Consider the following 23158-nt stretch of genomic DNA (forward strand, 5'->3'; position numbering starts at 1 on the left):
CTTCTCTAAATCTCAGATTCTTAGAATTTTAAGTTCTCATAAACAAGTCTAAGCTGTGTGGCACCAGCATTCGAAGTCTCACACCATGGTCTCTTTGTCTGGAGAAGTGAAAAAGGTTCGGTGTTTCGCCCGCCTGCGCCGCTACCTTATCCGGTTATCGCTATAAATAAACCATCTGAAGCATGAGGCGATTCTGACGCTGCGTTGGTTTGGATCGGCACGCCTGCTCGGACGCGGTAGCAATGCCGATCACGCTGCCGCAGTGAGTCAGCGCGCGCACTCGCATGCCGTCTTTTCGGCAAACCGACGTCTTGGCGACAGCGACCATCGGCTGCAGGCTGTTTCCTCGAGAATTCCTGATGGCACCGCCGGTGGATGCAGGCTTCTGCATTGCCGCATCAGACATTCAGATCTGCCAAATTTGTCACATAGGTTTTCAGTTTTCTATAGATCTTTGAACTTCAAATTGCGTGTGCTGTAACTCACAGTAGAACCCTGCAAAAAACATTGCCATATGCATATAGTCGACGCCGAACTACTACTACTTGAGTTCTCTCTGTCCTCACATATAAAAATCGACAGCATCTTCAGCTGGTTCCATGAAGAAGACGACGCATAATGTGTTGCATAATTGCAAGAAGCCATGAGCAGGCACTGTACAAATCCCAGTGTGTTACAGGTTGGAAAGCTTTGGCCTGTAGTCTGTAGCAGAGCCCCTAGTTTTCCTCTCCCGGGCCAAGACATCCACTGCACACAGATCAACAAGCGATGTGACGGTGAAGTGATAACAGGAGGCCGGAAAAGGCAAGAACTTTTGATTAACTGACGGAAGTGCCAATCCAAAAGAGGACCCGGCAAACATCTCTGCCAGTATCGCCTGTACTTGTTCACTGATCCACTGTAGCTGTTCTATTCGATTCGATTCAGATTTTATTATAAACTCCTCCATGATTCGTGATGCATATCATTGCGTGGGGTATTTTCCGTGCTACTCTGTCTGTCTCAGTGCAGAGTATTTGGTTTAGCTGTCAGAGGATCATCATAGTGTGTTAAGCTTCGGTTGTTAACGTGGGTACTCTGGTGCCGGGACAGAACGACCACCATGTCAGCTGGGTGGGGTGGGTACATACTAGCACATAGAGACTGAATCAGTTTGATCTTTTCTAGTAGCCTGTTTATAATTATCTTGGCAAGAATGCAATATACTATGAAGAGATGTATGCTAGGAAAACACCACCAGGGTAGGGTGGTAGAGTTCTTTTTTTCTTTTGAAGGAAAGGTGAAAACTTTGACATTTTCAATGGTAAACAATGTATCCGTCGTTAGCGATGTGTCCGTAATAACTTCATCAATCTCAAAGATATGCTAGGTGTAGGATATGTGTATGTACGTTTATAAAAAACATATGTGCGCTTGTACTGTGTTTCTAAAAAATAAAAAGCCTCAACAAGATTCGCTCACCAATGCTAACATGCCTTTCTTGAATTGGAGGATTTTCATAGTATTTATAGAGGATTCAATTTCTTGGGATTTTTATTCCTATGGTATACTTCGGATTGAAACAATGGAACTTTGAATATCCTATGAATTTGGTTGTTTCAATTCCAAAGAAAAATAAGTATGAGCTCAAACTCTTGTATGCATTATATTCCTTTCTCTATCTAGTCTCTCCCCTATCCAAACAAATTTCCTGAAAAGTTTATATTCCTATGTTTGATTCGTATTCTCGTGACCTAAAATTCTGCAGACAAGAGCATAGCATTCTATTAGTATGTTTTTTTCTTTCTCTGTTTTATAAATCTTACTCTCTTTATTTATGTTTTATAAACCTTACTCTCTTCGTTTCAGATTATAAGTTGTTTTGACTTTGGTTACAATCAAACCGCTTTAAATTTATCTAAGTTTGTAGAAAAAAGTAGTAACATTTTCAACCCAATACAAATAAACTATGAAAATGTATTTAATTATAGATTTAATAAAATTAATCTAGTGTTATAAATATTATTATATTGTTTATACAAACTTAATTAAATTTAAAGTAATTTGATTTAGAGTAAAGTAAAAATAATTTATAATATAAAACAGAGCGAGTATTTCAAAGCATTCCTAAAATATTCACAGTGTAGTTGTTTTATTTAGCCAGTATTTTTTTTTGAGGGGGGGATGCTCACTCGTATAAAACTTTGCATTCTACTTTTAACCCGCAGTATAAAATTAGGACGCCACATTTGACACTTTGACATAACAACCTTCCCATAACTCCTGTTTTAACCCGCCGCTGATCGCGAGAGTCCTTTCCCATTAAAACCCCCCCGCCCACCAGCGCCGAGACACAGACACCAAAGCCGTCTCTGAGAAGAAGAGAGGGAGAGAGAGAGAGAGAGAGAGAGCTCGGTCGGTGGAGGCGACGACGACGACGCGCGCACTGCGGCCGCCATGGAGGAGAGAATACCTCTGCTCTCGAAACGATTCCCGGCGGACGGCACCGCCGGAGTGGGAGGAGGGAGGGAGGAGGAGGGCGGAGATAGGTGGTGGAGCGGGCTGGCGCGGGAGGCAGGAAAGGTGGGGTCCATGGCGCTGCCCATGGCCGCGATGAGCGTGGCGCAGAACGCCGTGCAGGTGGCGTCCAACATGATGGTGGGGCACCTCCCCGGCGTCCTCCCGCTCTCCGCCTCCGCCATCGCCACCTCCCTCGCCAGCGTCTCCGGCTTCAGCCTCCTCGTACGTCGTCATCGCATATCCTGATTTCCCCACTCGTTCACGCGTCCTCGATTTGCTTATATCCATATTTGTTGCCTGCGTGATTTGGTCTCATTGGATTAACTGTTTAGCACTTTAGCCAGAGAGGCACGTTTCACGGTTTCAGATATTGTTCAATGTGGCGTTCAAATTTAGCAGTAGGAGGACAGGCAAAAAGTTTAGCCGTACAAGCGGCTGGTTAGTTTGGAAGGGGGATTTTGATTGGAACAGTGCCTAAAATTTTTGCTGGAATACTGTTTGAACATTTGGCGTGTTCCAAACATTCTGAAATAAATCATGGATATAGCATAGTAAGTAGCAGATTTTTTTTTTTTGGGTATACAAGTAGCAGTTTGCAAACCTACAAAATTTAAAATCAACGTTCTCCTAAATATAGAGATAAATAACAAGTTACACTACTAGTCTACTACTCCACGCTGAATGCTTTTCTAGGATGAATTTTAAATTGCCTGCACAGATGGTGAGCTAGTCAATTGTCACGATTTCAACTAGCTTTCAGAATCTGCGAAGTGTGTACAGCCTAGAGGACTACTTCGATACTCTGGCGAAATATTCTGTAGGATTTTTTTTTTTTACTTTTCTCTTCAGTTGTACACGGATTGCCTTTTTAGTTTGTGATCTTAATTTTGAAACCACCCATAATTTGAATTTTGAACTTGTAAAACAGGTTGGAATGGCAAGTGGATTAGAAACTCTCTGCGGTCAAGCTTATGGGGCAAAACAGTATGACAAGTTAGGAGTGCAAACCTACAGAGCAATAGTCACACTAACAGTAGTCACAATTCCCATCTCACTTCTATGGGTATTCATAGGCAAACTCTTGACCCTAATAGGTCAGGACCCCGTGATCTCACATGAAGCTGGAAGATACATAGTGTGGTTGATTCCAGGACTCTTCGCATACGCGGTCTGCCAGCCTCTCACAAAATTTCTGCAGTCTCAGAGTCTAATATTTCCCATGCTCTGGTCCTCCATTGCAACTCTGCTCCTGCACATCCCTCTGTCTTGGCTGTTGGTGTTCAAGACCAGCATGGGATTTACTGGAGCTGCTTTAGCAATTAGCATATCTTACTGGTTGAATACATTCATGCTCGCTGCATACATCAGATTCTCATGTTCTTGTAAGGTGACTCGCTCGCCTCCTACAATCGAGGCATTCAGAGGAGTCGGTTTGTTTCTGCGAATAGCACTACCATCTGCACTAATGTTATGGTAATTACAGTAGCTTCAGAATCTCCTTGTTTTATATGTAAGTATTTCTTATTTCCTGTTAAAAAATTCCCACTTATTGGATTAATGGATTTTCTTCTATTATTTTGTAGTTTTGAATGGTGGTCATTTGAGATCCTTGTTCTCCTGTCAGGACTTCTACCCAACCCAGAGCTTGAAAGTTCAGTTCTTTCCATATGGTAAGAAAATAAGAGTCCTCAATGTCGCACTTAACAATATATTCTCTTATAGCTGCACCTTTTGTTATTTTATAAGCACTCCATTTATGCAGCTTGACGACTACCTCTTTGATGTATACTATACCATATGGTCTTGGAGGCGCTGCAAGGTAGAAGCCAAACCACTACTGTGAATGATTATTTTTTCTCAGAGAATAATCATGTGTTAACAGCCTTGTGAATTTTGTTTTAATGAACAGCACTCGAGTAGCAAATGAGTTAGGCGCTGGGAATCCTGAAGGAGCTCGATCGGCTGTTCACCTTGTAATGTCTATTGCTGGGACAGAGGCAGTTCTTGTTACTGGGATGCTGTTTGCAGCACAGCGCATCTTGGGCTATGCTTACAGCAGTGATGAGGAGGTTGTCACATATTTCACCTCAATGGTTCCTTTTGTGTGCATCTCAGTTGCTGCTGATAGCCTACAAGGAGTTTTATCAGGTTACATTTCCTAACATTTGATTTATCTGTTAATTATTCATTCCCTTCAAAAGAATGGAAAAAATGGAGTATTCAGCTATGCCTGAAGTTTTCGAAAATTTGATCTAACTGGCCTTGCCTCTCTCTTATTTCATTTTTTTTATATAACTGGTTCTTATAGTTTTGGGGCCATTACATTTACACCATTCAGTATCTTTAGCCTGTTAGCCCAACGGTATCTTTTACCCCTTAGTTTGATTGCTTAATTCAATGTGTGCGCTGTTGTCAAATCTCTACCAAGACCTCAGGTAGCAAGTTAATTTCAGTCACTCCGGTATCGTAAAGACATACCAGGTAACTTGCCGCTTCTTGTTTTTCCTTTGTTCAATGAAACTAATGCTATTTTGTGTTGTGGAGGCCGACATTGTTACTCGGGGAGTTACCTGTTTGTTCCTTCAAACATGTGCTCTTACGTGAACATGGATATGGTGGTGTTTACAATCAACACGCATCTATCAGCGATGTCGTCTTAAGTGTGGACTCCACTTCACTAAGTATGCAATTACACCTTTCCCCTGGCTAGTGGTAGACTGGTAGTGTGGCACTGGTGTTTGCTTCACAGGTCTATTTCATTGTTTGTGCTTCTGAGCAGTTGTGGACATGCCAAAAACAATGAACTGAACTTGCGAAAACACACATCTCATTCAGCTCCAGCACGGAAACATACTATTGTTTCTCCTCTCTAGAAGATTATATCAAGATAGATGCACCACACGTCATTGCTTAACACTGACAGATATTACTTGTTATCAGGTATTGCTCGGGGTTGCGGATGGCAGCACCTGGGAGCCTATGTAAACCTCGGTTCATTCTACCTGGTTGGCATTCCGGTAGCCCTACTTCTTGGCTTTGGTTTCAAGATGGAAGGCAAAGGGCTTTGGCTGGGCATCGCCTGTGGTTCCGTATTACAATTCTTGCTTCTCGCCGTCATTGCATTCTTCAGCAACTGGCAAAAGATGGTTTGTTTCTTTATCTGAAACTCCAAGCCTTCTCCCCAACATCATCAAATCTTGATCACTCGAAAACTGAATCATGTTTCTCCCGCCTACTGACCTGATGCTGCTTCTGCAGGCCGAGAAAGCGAGGGAGAGAATTTTCGGCGAGACACCGTCAGAGAAGCAACATTTGGTGCTTGATGCAACGAATTCGGTCTGATTCTGCATCCTGATCCGTTGACGCGAACTGAAGCGGATGATCGGATCATGTGGAGGAGACTGGCTCCTCTGGATGTGTAGGGAATCTGCTGAAGAAGTAAAGCAGTGTGCATAGTTGTACTGTTGCATTTGTTGGATCCGGGAGAATGTATCAAGAACTCTATGTGAAATGTATGATGGCGATATGTATGTACGAGATCGAGGTTCCGAATACTTCCAGCCTATAGAAGTATAGATAAATTTTCCACTCTTCGTGGACAGAAAGAATAAAAGGCTAATCTTCTCTCGGAAAATGAGGCTAACCTCTTCTGAATGACTTATCATAACTTCGCCAAATACCAAAAAAGGCTTTTTTTTTTTACATCATACAGCGTAATTACATATTTACATGTAATTGATGCATGATCAGGCATTCCAAGGATCACACTCCTTTTGGCAAATTATCTTGATGTTTATTACCATTAGCAGACTATTGCTTTGGAGATATTTAACCATTTGCCACATTTAGATGTGGCAATTAACTTTTTGCCATTGGACCCACATGTCATAGACACGTGTGGATCCACATGTCATTGAGATAGGGGTGGCAAATAGTTATTTGCTAAATCTAAAAGTGGCAAATAGTTAAAAGCCCCGTTGCTTTGTCCCCAGTAACAAGATTAAATCATCTGTAAGTTAAATTAATCGAAGAGGAAACTTTCGTTTCACCTTGAAATGCATGTGCCCTCTCAGACCATGGCGTCTTTGCTAGTTCCTCGGTCTCCTTCAGGGCTTGTTCGATTAATCCCCAAGATAGTTCCTTTGCCTTCTTCATGACTTGGGCCTGGTTTAGTTCCAAACTTTTTCTTCAAACTTCCAACTTTTCCATCACATCAAAATTTACCTACACACACAAACTTTCAACTTTTTCATCACATCGGTCCAATTTTAATCAAACATCTAATTTTGAAGTGAACTAAACACACCCTTGTTCGGTTAATCCCCAGGAGGGAGGGTGATACTGATGATCAAGTCAGTAGACTGCTATCTGCTTGGAGCAGCAAACTTCTTCAGGAATTCGCCTCTTCATGCATTCTGCAGCCCATTGTGAAAGTGAAAGCCACACGGCAGCTGCCACTCTTAGCCGACCTGGCGTGACAATTTCTTCTCTTTGCTTTTGGCTCATGGCTAGAGTTCACTACACAAAAGACATTAGACACTCCTACTACCCCCCCGCAAAAAAAAAAAAAAGACACTCCTACTACCCACACCCTTTTTATTTAGACATTACACACTCCTACTACCCACACCCTTTTTATTTGAGAAATTTGAGGATTCAGCATACAGCCCTACAGGGATCAGTCATTGTCATTTTAGGGGTTCCTGAATTCCATACTTGAAAATATAGTCCACAACATTCATCAGTTCACTATATGGTAGTTTCAAAAAAGAAACACATAAATGGATTATCTATGTCCATATGACCCATATCATACCGTCATGTGAGGTCATTTCACAAATGCAGAGGATAAAAACTTGAACGCCACAGCGTGCATCTAGCTCAGTAGCTTCAGTAACATTACAAAAATGAGATACATATACAGCCGGTGAAGCCAACCAAAAAAGATAGTACTCCAGGCTCAAGGTCACACTCCAGCTCTGCACCCTGTTGATCTCATTTTTCAACAGAAATTATTCCATGTTTCTTGTTAGTGACAGAGAATTCATCGACCGAACAAGAAACACATGATGGCACCATCGGATTGGCCAGTGTGTTGTAAGATCATTGGGCTTTCAAAATGCCAATTGACAGGATATTAACACTGGCACCCCAATCCGCATCAACCATCAAACCATGAGAAAGCACAGTTAAAAACTGTGAACAGAACCTGCACTCGGCAAAGACAGCAGATTCAAAACTTGCACACGTGCACTAAAATTACACGAAGAATGCAGCACAAGGTTAACTTCCAAGTAGTGCATAGAAGTATATGCCAGCAAAAACAAAAAATCAGTCTGGCAACTTCCCGATAAAATTCCCTAATGCATTTACTGACAAGTGACAACTGACCCAAGAGGTTATATTAACTCAATTTCCTAAACGCCTCTTCGGCATGACATAATAACAACTTCACAGCTTTACAAAATAGCTATTTTCAAACCCAATGCTTCTCCTGCATGACAGATTCGCAATTTCAAAAGTTTACAAGACCACTTTCACATCCTAATTCGTACTAACTCCGTCCCAAAATATAGGGGATTTTGCGCATGTAACTATCGGGGATTTTGCCCAAAATATATTTTGGGACAAAGGTACTACAGTACATCATTCTTGCATGTAACTGATGCACATTTACAGCATTCTGAGGACATTTCACAAAGTAAATCTCCGATTATTACTATACATCATCGATTTATCCACAGTAACCATGTCAATCATTCGTGCATTTAAGTTGAATCTAAAATCGAAGAGGAAATCTGCATCTAACCTTGAAAATTGAAATGAGGATGCTGATCAGTCCATGACGACCTTGGCACCAACAGCCTTCATCTTATCGATGATTGTCCGAGCCTCCTCCTTCGAGACACCACCCTTGATCACAGCGGGTGCCTTCTCCACTAGCTCCTTCGCCTCCTTCAGACCCAGGTCGGTGAATGACCGGATCTCCTTGATCACCTTGATCTTGCTCGCCGCATCGAACGCCTCCAAGCGCAGCTCGAACACCGTCTTCTCAGCCGCCGCCGCCCCACCGGCCTTCTCCCCGGCGGCGCCCGCGGCACCCGCGCCGCCGCCGCCGCCGAGGCCCGCGGCGGAGTTGAGGATGGCGATGGGGGGAGCGGGGACGTCGAGGCGGCGGAGGAGGAGGGCGGAGAGAGCGGCGGACTCGGCGAGGGTGAGGGAGGAGACGTCCTCGACGAGGCGCCAGACGCGGTCGGAGGGCGGTGGGCGGGACGGGGCGGTGGGGTCGAAGGTGGAGGCGTCGTAGTCAGTGGGGAGCTTGCGGACGTCGATGAGCTCCTCCGCGGCGGCGGCGGAGAAGGAGGCCCAGGAGAGGCTGCCGTGGCGGAGGAGGCGGAGGCGGTGGCCGGAGCGGAGGAGCGAGGCGGCCATGGCGGCGACCGGCGAGGCTAGGGTTCTCTGGTGTCAGTGTGTTCGACGCGGTGCGGGAGCTGAGGTTTTGGACTGAAGAGGCCTCGTTTTTAGAAATTTCAGATCTGAAGAAGCCCACTTTGGCCCAGAAAGGGCCCATTTATATATCTTTTGATGGGCTGGGCGGCTACTCTGCAAGCTAAAAAAAACTGAATGCCATTTTGGTGTACAAATTATTTCACTCTTGTCTTCTCAAAGTAAAAAGTTGGCGAATAATAGTTTGAGATAAAACTGAAGATAACATTGTGCTGGAAGTGAAAATAATAATAATAATAATGTATTAATAAACGTTTGGATCGTGCTACACTGATAGGAAGATGAACAATGCTCATTGTCGGATCAATCACGACAGTTGCAAATCCCTGGGGAAAGAATCAACATATCAGTCATCGATTTGACAAAAATATCATCGCAGCTCATTCTGGATTAAAGTTTAAACACTACTACAGCAGTGGCACCAACATTTGTGCTGTGTCATGACTCAGCAATCAGTCGGAAAAAATCATGTATCAGCTGCTATCCCTCTGAATGAACACCTTGTTGATTGAACACACCTCATATCTGAACCACTAAATCCATCTGCCTATCGATTTCAAACAGACTCCACGAGCAGTGCCAACCAAATTTGGATAGACAGATACGACATCAAACGGCTGAGATCACGATCCAAATGCTAAACCACTGGCTGATCCATCCAAATCCGCTAAAAACCTTCAAATAATTGTCATCATCCTCAGAAAAAAAATAAGATACGGTGGGACAATCGGGGTTCCAAGGAATCTTCTTCCACTGTAGCATCGATAGCACCCACCTCGTGGTCCATTTCCAGCCGCGATTTGGTCCCGATCGATCACGCTGTCGACCGGTGAGAGCGTGCAATGGATCTCCGAACCAACCAACCATATGCAAATCAGGTTCCTTGCTTGCATTATCAGCTCATCGCCACAATTCCAATTCCATTTCATGCATAAGGTACGCGTGGTCCAATTAATCCCCGATTCATGCGCTGTATGCAAATCACATCTAAGAGCATTCCCAACCCAATGACTAAGATGATGTCTATAGCATTAAATAAGTTGCCACATAGGAAAAAAAATAATGTGACAAGTGAATAAATGAGGAAAGATAAGTAAACCATGTCTTGCATGAGACATGGTTTCTACACAACATCCAAGATATCATGTGAGATAAGTAGCATTAAATTGAAGTATATAATAGTGGTGTTTGCATTGGAATAGTAGTGTCTAGTACTAGTTTTTTTTTATGATGTGGAGTTTATGGAAACCATGTCTATTGTTATGGATTAGGACTGTCCTAAGTCTGGTTTCTTTAAGTTTTTGCAGCTCGGGGCCCGAGGAGAGGATTGCCAGGTTTGACCTTTGGGAAGCTTAACAATGGTAGATGCTGATGAGATATGGCTAATCATCTCGATCTGTTTAGTAATCTAGGGTTGGTTCATTGCTGGATGGCACTTTGGTACAGGAGGAGAAGAAGAATCTTTTGGAAGAATCGGATGCCAAAGCATAGAGGAATATACTGCTGCGAGATTTTTATTACAGTACTACATGTGTTGCCGAAGGATTGGGATTGGAGCCTTTTTGTGACGTGTTCGTGTTTGGTGTGGTTTATCACATCTGTCTGCTTGATCTACTCTCTTTATAAACATTAGCAATTTCAGCATTTGGAATCTATTCATAAATATAAGTATTTCTAAGTGCAAATCAAGTTTCTATTCATAAACCAAGGACGGGAAGGAGTAGCGATGTAGTAGTAGAGTCGTGAAAACAATATCCTGTGTTTGAGAGGAGGGAAAAGCAGTAGATTAAGGTCATATTTGATTCAGCTTAGATATTATAATCTAGATTATTAGGAGTAAGCTGAAACAAACAAGCAGATTATTATACTAGATTACTATAATCTATAATCTCCTCTAGAGGAGCTTTTTCTAGATTATTGAGTGGCTAAAGATCCACTACCATTAAATGTCTCTAATAATGCAGAGAAACAAACAACTCGTAGATTATTTTATATCAGCTTATTATAATCCAGTTTAGAGTAATCTGACTTAATAATCTAGATTACAATAATTTTAAACTGAAACAAACAGGACCTAAAAATATTTAGGTGAGCGATTATTGTTGATTAATTGAAAGTATAGTCATTTTAAATTTAAAAACAGGTTAATGTATTTCTTTTAAAAAATAACTTATCTATATTTTAAAAACACAACATTTAACAACTAAGGAAACATGCGCGTGGAAAACAGTCGCTTTCCGTTATTCTCTCATTCTAACGAACGCACGAACACTCTCAGTAATAGTGAGATCAATGAATCGTATATGTGCATCTTTCGTGTGCGCGCACCCAAAAAAAAAAAAAACTCTGTACCACGTACAGTCAACTTGCATATCGCGAACAGGGAACTCGCCCCGTAAGGTGAGTCCGTTCAGTGTACCCTCGCCGCCGTATCAGCAGCAGCAGCACATCGTCCTCCTCGTCCATTCGTCCGTCCTGTTACGCTGATTTCCGCTGCGAGCGCCGGTGATGAGGTGACGACGGTGTGACACCATTTGACTCAAACAGCCTCTCCTCGGGCCTCGTGCCGGTCAAATGGCACGGCCGGCTCCAAGCCGGACATGCCGCCCCGCCCGCCCGCGCCACCCGTGGCCGTCGCCTGCGTCGCGCGGGCTTGGGCGCGACGCCCAAGCCAACACGTGCCGATCGGGACAGGGGCCGCACGTACGGCCCGGATCGCTCCGGACGCGGATCGTACAGCCAGCGCCGCGGTTGTCGCCACCACCGTGTCCTCCTCTCCTTATCTGCTAGTACTACGACTACCCGCGGCTAACCGAGAAAACGAACAAGCGGAATCGAACAAATTGAGCTCACCGTCGTCATAGTAGCTTTTACCTAACGCTTACTCTATTTTTTTTTCTTCTTTAACAAGGACCCCATGGCAATTGCAGTGTAGGTAGACTGGTGCCGTCATTTATCCCTGCCCATGTATCTAGACCGGATCGTTTCTACAAACAAATGGTGTGCTAGATACGGTCGAAAATGATCAAAAAAAAAAAGAGATACGGTCGAAACCTGCTTAAATTCGGCAACTGTTTGCTAAAAAATCTGTTCGGCATGCCGTATATGAGTATTTGGTGCATTTTGGGCGAATTTTTTTCAAAAAATGTAAATGAAACTCACGTGACATGCACCATCGGAGATACGCAAGGAGTTTACATATTTTTTTGTATGCATTAATTCGGTTCTCTAATATATTTTCTACAAATTTCTTTCTTCCAATTTTAGTGCTCCCTCAAACCGTTCAGTTCATCGAGTTTAATGAGATATCTGAAATTTATCTTCTCACTAGGGCTCATATTTAAACAAGATCAATTTAACTTATAAACATTTGGGAGTGTTCGGCAGGCCAGCTGCCACAGCTGCGGCTGCGCACAGCGAGGATGGCACTGTTCATGCCGGCTACGCCGCAGCCACAAAAATAATAGCCGAACAGGTCTTTTATATTCAATATAAACATTTAAAGGATATGAAGCTTTGCTAAACAGAGCAATTATAAGCCGCCATAATGCAGAAGCTACCACACCAAGACATCCGTGTGTCACCAGCCACGTGACACGGCGATGAATGGGATTTTGGATACAAGACGCAAAAATACAACAAAGGTAGTTGGAACTCGGCGACGAAATCCACCGTACCCCGGGTTTTGCCAGCCCAGGAACCCCCGCCCGGGACCCTCTGCCAGCCAGCCCCGTTACAGGTGCGGTGGCCACCCGCCCACACGACGGACCAGCCCAACAACGCCGCGGCGCCTGCGCCTCCTCTCGGTCTCGCGGAGTCGGTGGCGCCGCGGCCGCTGCGGCGTTGGGCGGCGCGCGCGCCCCCGAAGGCCGAAGCGTTACGTGGAGGCCGCACGCACGCCGACCCCCCCTCCCCTCGTCTCCGTCGTCGTCATCATCCACTCTCCTCTCCCCTGGTTTTAAAGAAGACGAGACCGCCACTTCTTCGTCTCATCCAACCCAAGTACCCAACCCGCGTCGTCATCGTCGTCTTCCTACTTCCTCCTCCTCCCCACCCCACGCACGCGCGTGCGGCGCCGATCGCGGCCGACGCCGAGATTTCCGCGTGCGCGTGGAGATAGGGCACACCCGTTCTCTCTCTCCCTCTCTCGGGCTCTGAAGTAATCCTTCGCTTCTGCTTCTTTCTTCTTCTGCATGTCCTGTCTGTCCCCCTCGTCTCGTCTCGTCTCGTCTCGTCTCTTGCTTTCGCCTCTCCTGACCTGACCGCGACAATCCGTGGTGGTTATATCGCGCAGGCGCTTCGCTTGGTTTGGCGTGTTGTTTGGCTGCCGCGGCAGTTTTCTCCTGTCACATATCGCAGAGGGTTCTGGAAGTGGGAACATGGAGGCGAAGCAGAGGACGAGGCATCGCGACGGAGAGGAGAGGAGGCTCGTAGCGGCGGCGGATGGCGGCGCCGAGGAGTACGACCCATGGACGGCGTGGCTCTACAAGCCGCACACCATCTCGGTGCTCCTCGTCGGTGCTTGCCTTCTAATGTAAGTGCTCTTCCACGATTAAATTTCACAAATTCGTTTTTATTTTTTTTTCTCGCTTTGCTGCCTCTGCCTGTGACTTAAGGGCTAAGGCTGTAAATTTCTTGGTGGGAGAACTGGAAAAAAAGGCCTTGTTGTGTTGGGGCAAAGTACAATTCAACAGATGCCAGGGCTTCTGCCTATCAGGTGCATCAACAGTGTCAGAGTTGAAAGCAGGGCATGTAGTACTCATTGTGATTTTTTTACTTTCTCTGAAAGAAAAAGGTGAAATTTTTGGGTCGGGAAATTTAGTGATTTTGTGCCAGCAAGTTGAGGTTTCTGAATGATTGAACGAACATGAAAGCATGGCAGTCTGGTTCAGCAAGGCTAGCAAACAACCGAGCGTACGAGTGGCTGAGGAGAATCGGAATCATGTTCAAGAATCTCGTGCGAAAGCTTCCCTAGAACAATCATTTTTTCCCATATCATTTTTAGCAGGTGCAAATTACATGGGAAGTACATTCCTCTCGTCCCTTTTTTTTAACTGTAGAAACGGCTCACCAAGAACTTTATTGTTGCTATTGCTTCATGAAAGGATTAAGCATATAACTTTGTGTCTGAAACAACCATTAGCTAGGCTAGGCTGTTGAGTGGTTGGTTGTGAACTTGCTGGGGCGTTCTCCTTTTCACTTTCTCGTGGTGCTGTCTGATTTCATGTTCAATCATGTTCCCGTTTCAGTTGGGCAAGTGGAGCGCTTGATCCAGAGGGTGCTTCTTATCACAGTAGTGCGACATCTATTAAGAGGTAATGACCGAAAACCTTTTTTTTTTACTTTACTGGAAAGTGATGCAATCATCTAAGGGAACTCTGGTTACTTCTCTACTTTGATTGTGTCTTTTGGACTTGAGCTGTTCTCCTCTCACCACTGCACAATGATTGGGAGAGAGTGACACTGACTCATATTTTCTCACTGACACTCTCCAGGGGTGTCTGGGCTATGATTGCAGTCTTCCTTGCTTACTGCACTCTCCAAGCACCTTCAACGTGAGTTAGCCCCCCTCTTCTTATATGTATTTCAAACATTGGAACTATGTTAGTGCAGTGGCTGTCGTTGTCAGGCATTTTTCTTTAAGTAGGGAAATTGAAGGTTTTCTGCTTCAAAGAGGTGACCCACGTGTTACTGTATGAGTGAGACCATATAGTGGCCAATTCTCTTGAAAGTGTAGGGCTTATTATTCGTCAGGTTGTTTTTAATGGTGACACAAAAATTACCTTGAGGGACCCAATACCAATGCCATTCTCATGCTGTTTTTGTACTTGCTACTTTTGTCTTCTTTATCTCCTTGGGTTCATAACAATTTGAGAACCTGTAAATCTACTGTGCATCTCTAATATTTTTGCATGATGATGATTCAATGTTCTGGCAATATTGTCACAGGATACTTATTAGGCCCCATCCTGCTGTCTGGCGCCTGGTGCACGGACTGGCTGTCGTTTACCTTGTCGCTCTAGCCTTTCTTCTTTTCCAGGTTAGTTGTTACTATTGAAAAATTCATACATCGATAAAGTAGGACAAAAAATGCCCTTTCAATAATATCCCATGCACGTAAAATGTTAGAAAATGGCGGGAGATGTCTATTATTCATAGGGTTATTTTGGGAAGTTCTTACAGGAGCGTGAAGTGGCAAGTATTTGTGAAAGAAAAAACTTGAGATCCAAGCAAATGCAAATTGTCTTGTCAAAAAAAAAAGTTGGAAGTCTTGTATCCAAACTATTTGATTATCAAAATTCAGTATAAATGGCATTTTTTCAAGACTCTTGAGCGAGGGGCCTCAACTACGTAGAGATATGCTACATCTTGGATATCTTGTACTGTAATAATTCTTATTTCTTTCTCGTTTTCCAGAACCGCGATGATGCTCGCCAGTTCATGAAACACCTTTACCCTGATCTTGGAGTTGGTAATATCTTTACATCGAAAGGATTTACACTGGAAATTAAATATTGTAGAAGAAATGGTGCTGACAAACATTTCTGTACACTAATGCAGAATTGCCGGAGAGATCTTATGGAGCTGACTGCCGTCTGTATGTTCCGGAAAACCCTAAAAACAAGTTCATAAATATTTATGTATGATTTTTCATTTGAACCTTCCTATTTCATGCTCTGGTTTTTGTTATTATTGTAGTTATTATCATTGTTATTACCCCATCATATTTGACGGTTTGATATACATATAGGAGACATTATTTGACGAATTTGTGGTTGCCCATATTTTGGGTTGGTGGGGTAAAGCCGTAATGATACGAAACCAGCTTCTTCTTTGGGTCCTCTCGATTGGTTTCGAGCTAATGGAGGTTAGATATGGTTACTCAACCTTTTGTTATCTTTTACTTGTTATCTCTAACAAGGTATTGTGCTTATTATGACCTTTTGCAGCTTACATTCAGACATATGTTGCCAAACTTTAATGAGTGCTGGTGGGATAGTATTATTTTGGATATCTTGATCTGCAACTGGTTTGGTAGGACAATCGGAGACAGCTGACTTTCATGTTGTATACATTCAGTGACATTGATGATACATTTTTTACATCTAAAGTTATTAGTAAAACAAAGTTAGGCAGATTAAAATAATATAGTGTTTTTGGGTTTGCATATTTTATACAGTTTGTTTGGATCTAACTCTTATCAACTGAACATGATAATATAGAAAATGAATAGCGATGTGATGTATCTGAGAGTTTTAAGAAGAAAACTTAGACCTGATGCACATGCATACTGCTGACATTAAACACTTACTGTTTATGAAGTAATATAATTTATCTTCTTCTATCAGTTCATGGGTTGAAAGCAATCTTTCTATTTCAGTAACCAGTTATTGAAAGAGTACCTGCATATGCACGTTAGGGTCAAAAGTGACAAGTAAATGTGAATGGAGGAAGAACAAATCTGCCATATAAGCCTCACTCTTAGCAGTAGGCTATGGAGTGTTTTATGTGTTCAGCTTCATCTAAATATTTTGGCTGAAATGCTAATATTCTTATTCAGGTATATGGGCGGGGATGCACACAGTCCGTTACTTTGACGGTAAAACATATGAGTGGGTTGGACTGAGCCGACAGCCAAGCATCATGGGCAAGGTATGTTACCAAACAAACAAATTGTTTCTTATTTGCAAATAGGTTAGTACCTTTTTTTAGGACTGTTCTTTTAATCTTCATTCATCATGGCCCTTAGGCCTAGATTTTTTTTTTGTACCTGCTGAATTTTCCTGGGCTATTGTGCTTTTTGTAAGAATTTCCTCATCGATTCTTTCTTGAGTTACGACTTACAAGAGCCTCTTGCTACTGCTAAGTCCATGGGAGCATTCTATAACAATGCAGTCGCTGAGCAAAAGTAAATCACTTTGACTTCTTGTCTGTAGTACGCCAAACAACATGTGAGGTTTTCCCAGTGGGACTGTATTGATTTCTGTTGCTCTGTCCAAACTCTAAACTGTCAATTGCCATTATTGATACCTGACTTCATAATTTATTTTGTTGTATACCATTCTGGCATTCAGTGTGTTTTATCTGATTGGACTATATGCACATTTGTGCAGTTACATTCTGCTTCAGACTGCATACTATAGTTAGGTTGAACCCATTTACAGTTTACCGACCTTCCTTTACTTGCATATGCAGGTGAAAAGATCACTGAGCCAGTTCACCCCTGCACAATGGGACAAGGATCAATGGTACCCTTTCATGGGGCCGTTGCGGTTCGTTCAAGTGTTGTTCCTGTGCGTTGTTTTCATGACAGTGGAGCTCAACACATTTTTTCTTAAATTTTGCCTCTGGATTCCTCCAAGGAATCCTTTGGTTGTGTACAGATTAATCCTATGGTGGTTGATTGCTATTCCAACCATCCGTGAGTACAACTCCTACTTGCAAAACAGGTTATCCCAATTTCCCTGCACGCCCAATAGCATTGCACATTTTTTACAATTTTACTTAATGGCTTGCTAATATATATTTTTTCATGGTCACACCAGCAAACCGGTGAAGAAGGTTGGGGCTTTTTGCTGGCTCTCTCTAGCTATATGCATTGTAGAGCTTCTTATATGTATGAAGTTTGGACATGGTGAGTTACTCTCTTCTGACATCATCATCACTTGTGAAATAATTGATCTGATTTGAAAAATTACCTTATGGTCGCTTGATTTTCTCGTGATATATACTACTCCCTCCGGTTCTATAATAATTAACGTTTTGGACAAAGTTAAGGTCAAACTTTTATAACTTTGACCATCAATAACTTTAAAAATATTTAGTTTAAAGAAACTAGAACAACATATATAGATTTGTCTTTCAAAACACTATAATAAAAGTAAACATGTATTTATTTATTGTATATATTATAATAGAAAAATAAGATCAAAGGTATATTTTGTAGACCGTGTCATTGTCTAAAACATCAATTAAAATGAAACCGGAGGGAGTAGTATATATTTGGAACATTAAATGTTAAGAGTGCCTAACTTTTTTGTAATCTGGATAGGGCTGTTTCATGATCCCATGCCTACTTGGTTGATCATCTTTTGGAGTTCGGTGGGGGTAGCACTAGTGGTTTTCTTGCTTGCATGGTCTTGGAGGAATCACCTGAAATATCAGAGAAAGCGGCTATAATGGATTAATTTTTCGGAAGATTTTCGACTCTGGACCCCCTTCAAACTTGTTTCTTCTTCTTGATAGGATGTACATATGTGATGGGTGATGATGTAACTTAAATGTGATGGGTAATTATGTAACTTTAAATCCTAGGATAAAGCAATTTTCAGCTACATTTCACATTATGTTTTACAATAGCCAATTGTTGCCTCGCAAGAGGGATGGCTAATTTCAGATTAATAAGTGAAATATTACCATGACGTGATTTTGCTCCTGTGATTTTTATCGACTCTTTCCGTTTCATATCAATAAGTTATTTTAACTTTTTTCAAGTTAAAACACAAGTTTAACTACATTATTTATAAAGAAATATAGCAATATTTTTAACACAAAACAAACATATTAAAAAAATATATTAAATATTAGCTTTAATAAAAATGTTATAGATATTATTCAATATTTGAATATGCTTGGATATTTTTCAAGTAAAAGCCGGAATTTATATTTCATTATAAAAAATCTAAAACATACAAAAGCGGGGGTGCTACCTGATCTTTCCCTGTTTTACCTTTTTTCCATCGGTTTCTTTTCCTTGGTCGAATCTAAAGTAGTGAAAAAACTAAAGTTTTTCACCACCACAATGCGCCACGTCACCAGAAAAACATGGACCGTCCGATTCTTCGTTCCGTGGTTAGCAACCGTCCGATCTCAATAGATAAAATATCAAGATTCCTTTAAGAAGTTGCTTTTTAAAAAATAGGCCCTTCCACGTCCCTGCCCTATTGGGGAAAGAATAATTTCCTTTCGTTCTACTCGCGTCCGGAGAGGCGGATAGTCGGAGACAGCGCGCGTCCCCCTCGCCGCCGCGTCCTCCTCAAGTCTCCGGTGCCATCTCTCCGTGCCTCCTCCCATCGTTGCTGCCACCGCGTCTCCTCCCAATCCCCTCCGTCTCCTCCCCATTCACAGATTGCGGCACACCACTAGGTATAAAGAGATCACAGCATCACCGGTCAGCCCATCCCAAATCCGGCCAGCGCTAACCCCTCGTCGCCAGCCATCACAAAGAGGCGCCCTGGTTCCACGCGGCGGTGGCGGCGGCGAAAGCCATGAAACTCAAATGGAACCATTGAGGTCAGTGCCATGTAGACTCACAGCAGTGGCGGCGGCTGCCCATGGAGCTCGATGGGGTCGTAGTAGTGGTCCGTGTAGATGCGGCTGTGGCCCATGTAGAGCATGCTCCGGCGACCCCATAGATGCTTAGGCCTTCTAGCTGTGCGCCACCACATCCTTATTCTTCTCTCTGCAGAGGCCATGTCAGGATTGCTCCAAGCATGCATGCCAGGATCTTCGCTATGCTTTGGCCGATGCACACAAGGTGCTCGATGAAAAGTTTACTTGAGATTGGTCTGCTATTTGATCAGTCCGTGGGAACTCCCCAGCTAGCTAGCTAGCTAGCTTAAACTTGCGATTAATTTAACTCAAGCAATGAAGCGAATAAGCGATGCATTCATCCGTCAGTTGATGATGGCTTTTGGTATGTAGCTTTTGAACTTAATGTGCTTTGGTTTTATGGCTGTGTTTAGTTCAACGCTAAAATTGAAAGTAAAAATTAGAACGATGTGATGGAAAAGTTGAAAGTTTGTGTGTGTAGAAAAGTTCGATATGACGGAAAAGTTGGAAGTTTAAAGAAAAAGTTGGAATCTAAACAAGACCTATATTATATTTTTGTTCTCTTCTGTTGGTGTGTCCTAACATTATTGTCTTCCCTCATTAACTAAATAATTAATACTGGAGTATCATTTTAAATAAGAGAATAGTGATGAACACTTATCAATTATGGTCTAGAAGGAGAAGGCACTGAAATTTTCTGTAACTGATATACATCTTCAAGGAAGAAGCACCAACCTTTTCTACGATTGATAAAACGTATGATTGTTTGTCACATGATAAAGTAACTCACAGAATGCCAATTTACCTATTTTACTACATTGTCAGATTCCATATGCGCATGTACAGCATCACAATGATTCATTTGATGCTCATATTCGGTTTTAGAAATATTGGTAAATTTTCTTTTAGAATAACTCCTATGACTCTAATTGGTCTTTATATTTCACATATTTCATTTTGCTGCTGAAAGCTAGATTGAATTGAAGAGCTGCAAATACAGAAATCCGTATGGATATACATCGGATTTGTTTACTCTTTTATCATACTCCAAACCCAACCTAATTCATTTTTGTTAACTCTGCGAAGTGCACATGGTAGGATAACTTAGGTTCATACACTTTTGAAGTCAGAAATATTTTGTACATCACTTTGTTAGATTTTACTACTCTCTGTCAGTATATGAGTCAGTTCCTCTCATCACCAAGCAGAGATGATTTATAGGTATTGTTTCCAATTTCGTACTGATAACAGTACTTGCGATTATTACTTAAGATAGGCGAGAGAGATACTTCCAACCTATGCAGCGGTGGTTCTAACAATTATTTATTAAGTTCTATGGTATTGTCAATTTTCAAATTTAAAGTAGAATTTCATACCATATATTTTGACTCATGTATACAAGGTTTTCATACGGGTATTTAATGTCGCGCAACGTGCGACTAAGTGGCTAGTCCAGCTGTGACGGGGAATCACGGTCGTATTCCAGCACGAATCTTAACTTCAATCGAACGGCCCACATCGACGCAATGTCAGGAGGGCCAACCGGCCAAGCCCAACTTCCCCCAAAAGCCCTAACGAAATAAACCCTTCCGCCCCCGCCGCCGCCGCCGCCGCCTCGCCGCGGCTCGCATCCCTCTTCCTCTCCCTCTCTTCTTCGCCGGCGCGACGCGACGAGGCGGTAGCTGCCTGCCATGCCGAGGAGAGGTGGAGCGGCGAAGAAGCCGGCGGGCGGCGGCGAGCTGTCCCGCTTCCTGCAGTCGCACCTCCAGACCATCAACGACACCTTCCAGGTTTGGCACCCGAGTCTCTCTATCCCGATGGGGTCATAGCACGGCTCTAAGCCTCCAATCCCACGGTAACTCACGGCGCGGCGGCGTGCTTATTTACTTTGGGTTCTCAGATGATGGCGGAGGCGGCTCCCGGCGGCTTGGAGCGGACGGAGTGGTCTGAGGTCGTCAAGCTCGGCGAGCAAGTCTCCAGGCAGGCCACTGTTGGTAGGTCTAAGAACGAACGATTTCTCTCCCCACGTTTCGTGCGCTCAGTTGATCGGACTATACACCTACTTAATTTAGCGTCGGTAGGTTTAGATTGTTTAATTTCAGCGGAAAGAATCGCTTGGATAGAAAAAACTGTTGGGGAAATCAAGGTGTTAGTTTATTATTCCGCCCAATTAAGCTTGGCAAGGAATTAATGTAGCAGCATTAGGTTATAGTTCAGCTGCTGTATATCATCATATAGCAGGGAAATGTTATTTGCATTGGCCATTTGTTTCTTTCTAGTGGTTAGGGTAGCAAATGCAATATCCAACCAATGTGGTGTCGCGATATACTGATACCGTTTCTGTGATGATGTAACCTTAGCTTTGTCACTGTTCGCTGATGTCTGTTTTTCAATACAGCTGGAATGGTCTGGAGTGGTGATTTGCCTGATGTAGAAACACTCAAGGAGAACATCGTCGCATATTTCAACATCCTGCAGGGTTTCCTTTTGGGTTGCCACGGCAGCACAGTTGGCGCAGGACCCACACTTCACAAATCCATCTGTAGCTCTGCAAAGAATGTTGTTGACTCCAGCTTCTCATTGTTCAATCAAGCTGTTTCTGCTTATGGTAAGTAAAAACCTTTCTCAAGGATCTTCCTTTGTCTGAAGCTCCCTTTTGTCTTCGTAACTATTAGGAGTAGATAACTAAATAGTCATTCAGAATTAACTAATGTATGCGGACAACCCTCATAACTAAATTTGATGATCTAATTTCCTTACGACTAAAGTGAGAAGGACAAATTTACCATTTTCTGCTTTTTATTTTCCTTATGGTGGTCACGATGTAATGCATAAGTGGATAAGCAGTAAGAAACCTGAATAGTAATGCAGTATGCAAGAGGATGTTACTAGCATTCACAGCTTTTTTGTGACGTGCAGAATCACGCAGTCCTGACCGGAAAACAACTATACCTCAGGTGACAGGAACTGTATGGGAAGCATGTCTTGCTCTCAACAAGGTACCAACAACCAACTGTGTTGCCATAGGACGAGCCATGACTCAGATAGGTGTGTATCTGAAGGATATTCTCCGAGAGATGAAAGAACTACCAATTGGTGATTCTAATGGCACTGCTGAAAAATCTTCTAATGGAGCTGTGGACACCACAAGTTGTTCTGATAGAGATGGATCGTCAAGTGACCTTGAGTTAGATGAGGACTTCACTGAAGAGGAGGTTGCTGTTGCCAAATTGGTTGTCACTGTGGCTTCCGATGCGCTTGTTGTGGTGAAAGAAACAATTCGTTTCATTACTTGTTTGCTTAAGATCTCAGGTAACCGAAGTGGAGCTAATGAGGAAAAAGTTGAGACAATGGAACAATTGTTGAGCTGTTGCAGACAGGCTGCTGACCAGATTAACGACCTCGGGGCGTCTGTGTACCCACCACAAGACTTATCTGAGATGAAATCCTCAGTGAAAAGATTGTATGGTGGCGCCAATGCAATGCGGAGGGAAATCAGGAGCCTTGGTGGCTCACCTGAGGGTGCCTTTGTAGCCCTTGAAAGATTTGAGAAGTCCCTGGGAGCTCTAGAAGTGGAGATAGCTGATGATGTAGCAAACGAGATGGAAAATCTTACCATTAGCTCGTCCTGATTGCTGGAACTTGAAAGATTTGCCATACCTATATGATAATATGTCCTCTTGTTCGAGCTATAAGCTTTTGTTGTTCAACTAAAACGATGAATATGTATAATCCTTTCCAGTGTGAGATCAAATGCTTATTGCTTAGCCTGCTTTGCTGTTCCTTTCTTTTTGCATCTGGGTGAAGGCAATGTCTTTGT

General features: G+C 42.9%; 4 protein-coding genes across 6 annotated transcripts; 3 read left to right on the forward strand and 1 right to left on the reverse strand.

The window, feature by feature from the left end:
- The first annotated feature begins 2332 nt into the window (after positions 1-2332).
- Positions 2333-6133, forward strand: LOC9269996 (protein DETOXIFICATION 14). 2 transcript variants are annotated; one of them, XR_001546126.3, is made up of 7 exons: positions 2333-2721; positions 3428-3972; positions 4083-4169; positions 4262-4318; positions 4409-5180; positions 5440-5645; positions 5758-6133. XR_001546126.3 is itself a non-coding variant. In XM_015784531.3 (7 exons), exons 1-7 carry the CDS (start codon positions 2437-2439, stop codon positions 5839-5841), a joined length of 1503 nt encoding a protein of 500 aa, XP_015640017.1. In that variant the 5' UTR covers positions 2333-2436; the 3' UTR covers positions 5842-6133. The 2 variants fall into 2 exon arrangements, 1 of the variants encoding a protein (XP_015640017.1); XM_015784531.3 differs by having other exon boundaries at positions 4409-4647.
- Positions 6134-7224: 1091 nt separating this feature from the next.
- On the reverse strand, positions 7225-8966 carry LOC4339552 (uncharacterized). Its single transcript, XM_015784532.3, has 2 exons — positions 8309-8966; positions 7225-7708 (listed from the first exon to the last, which is right to left on the reverse strand). Exon 1 carries the CDS (start codon positions 8929-8931, stop codon positions 8335-8337), a length of 597 nt encoding a protein of 198 aa, XP_015640018.1. The 5' UTR covers positions 8932-8966; the 3' UTR covers positions 7225-7708; positions 8309-8334.
- A 3805-nt stretch (positions 8967-12771) lies between these two features.
- Positions 12772-18428, forward strand: LOC4339554 (CDP-diacylglycerol--serine O-phosphatidyltransferase 2-like). Of its 2 annotated transcripts, XM_015781980.3 has the most exons (13): positions 12772-13165; positions 13301-13540; positions 14256-14321; positions 14502-14561; positions 14956-15046; positions 15424-15478; positions 15568-15647; positions 15758-15874; positions 15957-16041; positions 16568-16659; positions 17203-17456; positions 17553-17641; positions 18059-18428. In XM_015781980.3, the coding sequence occupies exons 2-13, from the start codon at positions 13386-13388 to the stop codon at positions 18184-18186; spliced, it is 1272 nt and encodes a 423-aa protein (XP_015637466.1). In that variant the 5' UTR covers positions 12772-13165; positions 13301-13385; the 3' UTR covers positions 18187-18428. The 2 variants fall into 2 exon arrangements, with proteins under 2 accessions (XP_015637466.1, NP_001389553.1); NM_001402624.1 differs by having other exon boundaries at positions 12952-13540.
- Positions 18429-20935: 2507 nt separating this feature from the next.
- On the forward strand, positions 20936-23105 carry LOC4339555 (uncharacterized). The gene is made up of 4 exons (XM_015785284.2): positions 20936-21128; positions 21239-21332; positions 21737-21946; positions 22258-23105. Exons 1-4 carry the CDS (start codon positions 21030-21032, stop codon positions 22968-22970), a joined length of 1116 nt encoding a protein of 371 aa, XP_015640770.1. The 5' UTR covers positions 20936-21029; the 3' UTR covers positions 22971-23105.
- Positions 23106-23158: the final 53 nt, after the last annotated feature.

The sequence above is a fragment of the Oryza sativa genome, chromosome 5, assembly GCF_034140825.1.
Source record: "Oryza sativa Japonica Group chromosome 5, ASM3414082v1".
NCBI classification, from domain to species: Eukaryota; Viridiplantae; Streptophyta; class Magnoliopsida; order Poales; family Poaceae; genus Oryza; species Oryza sativa.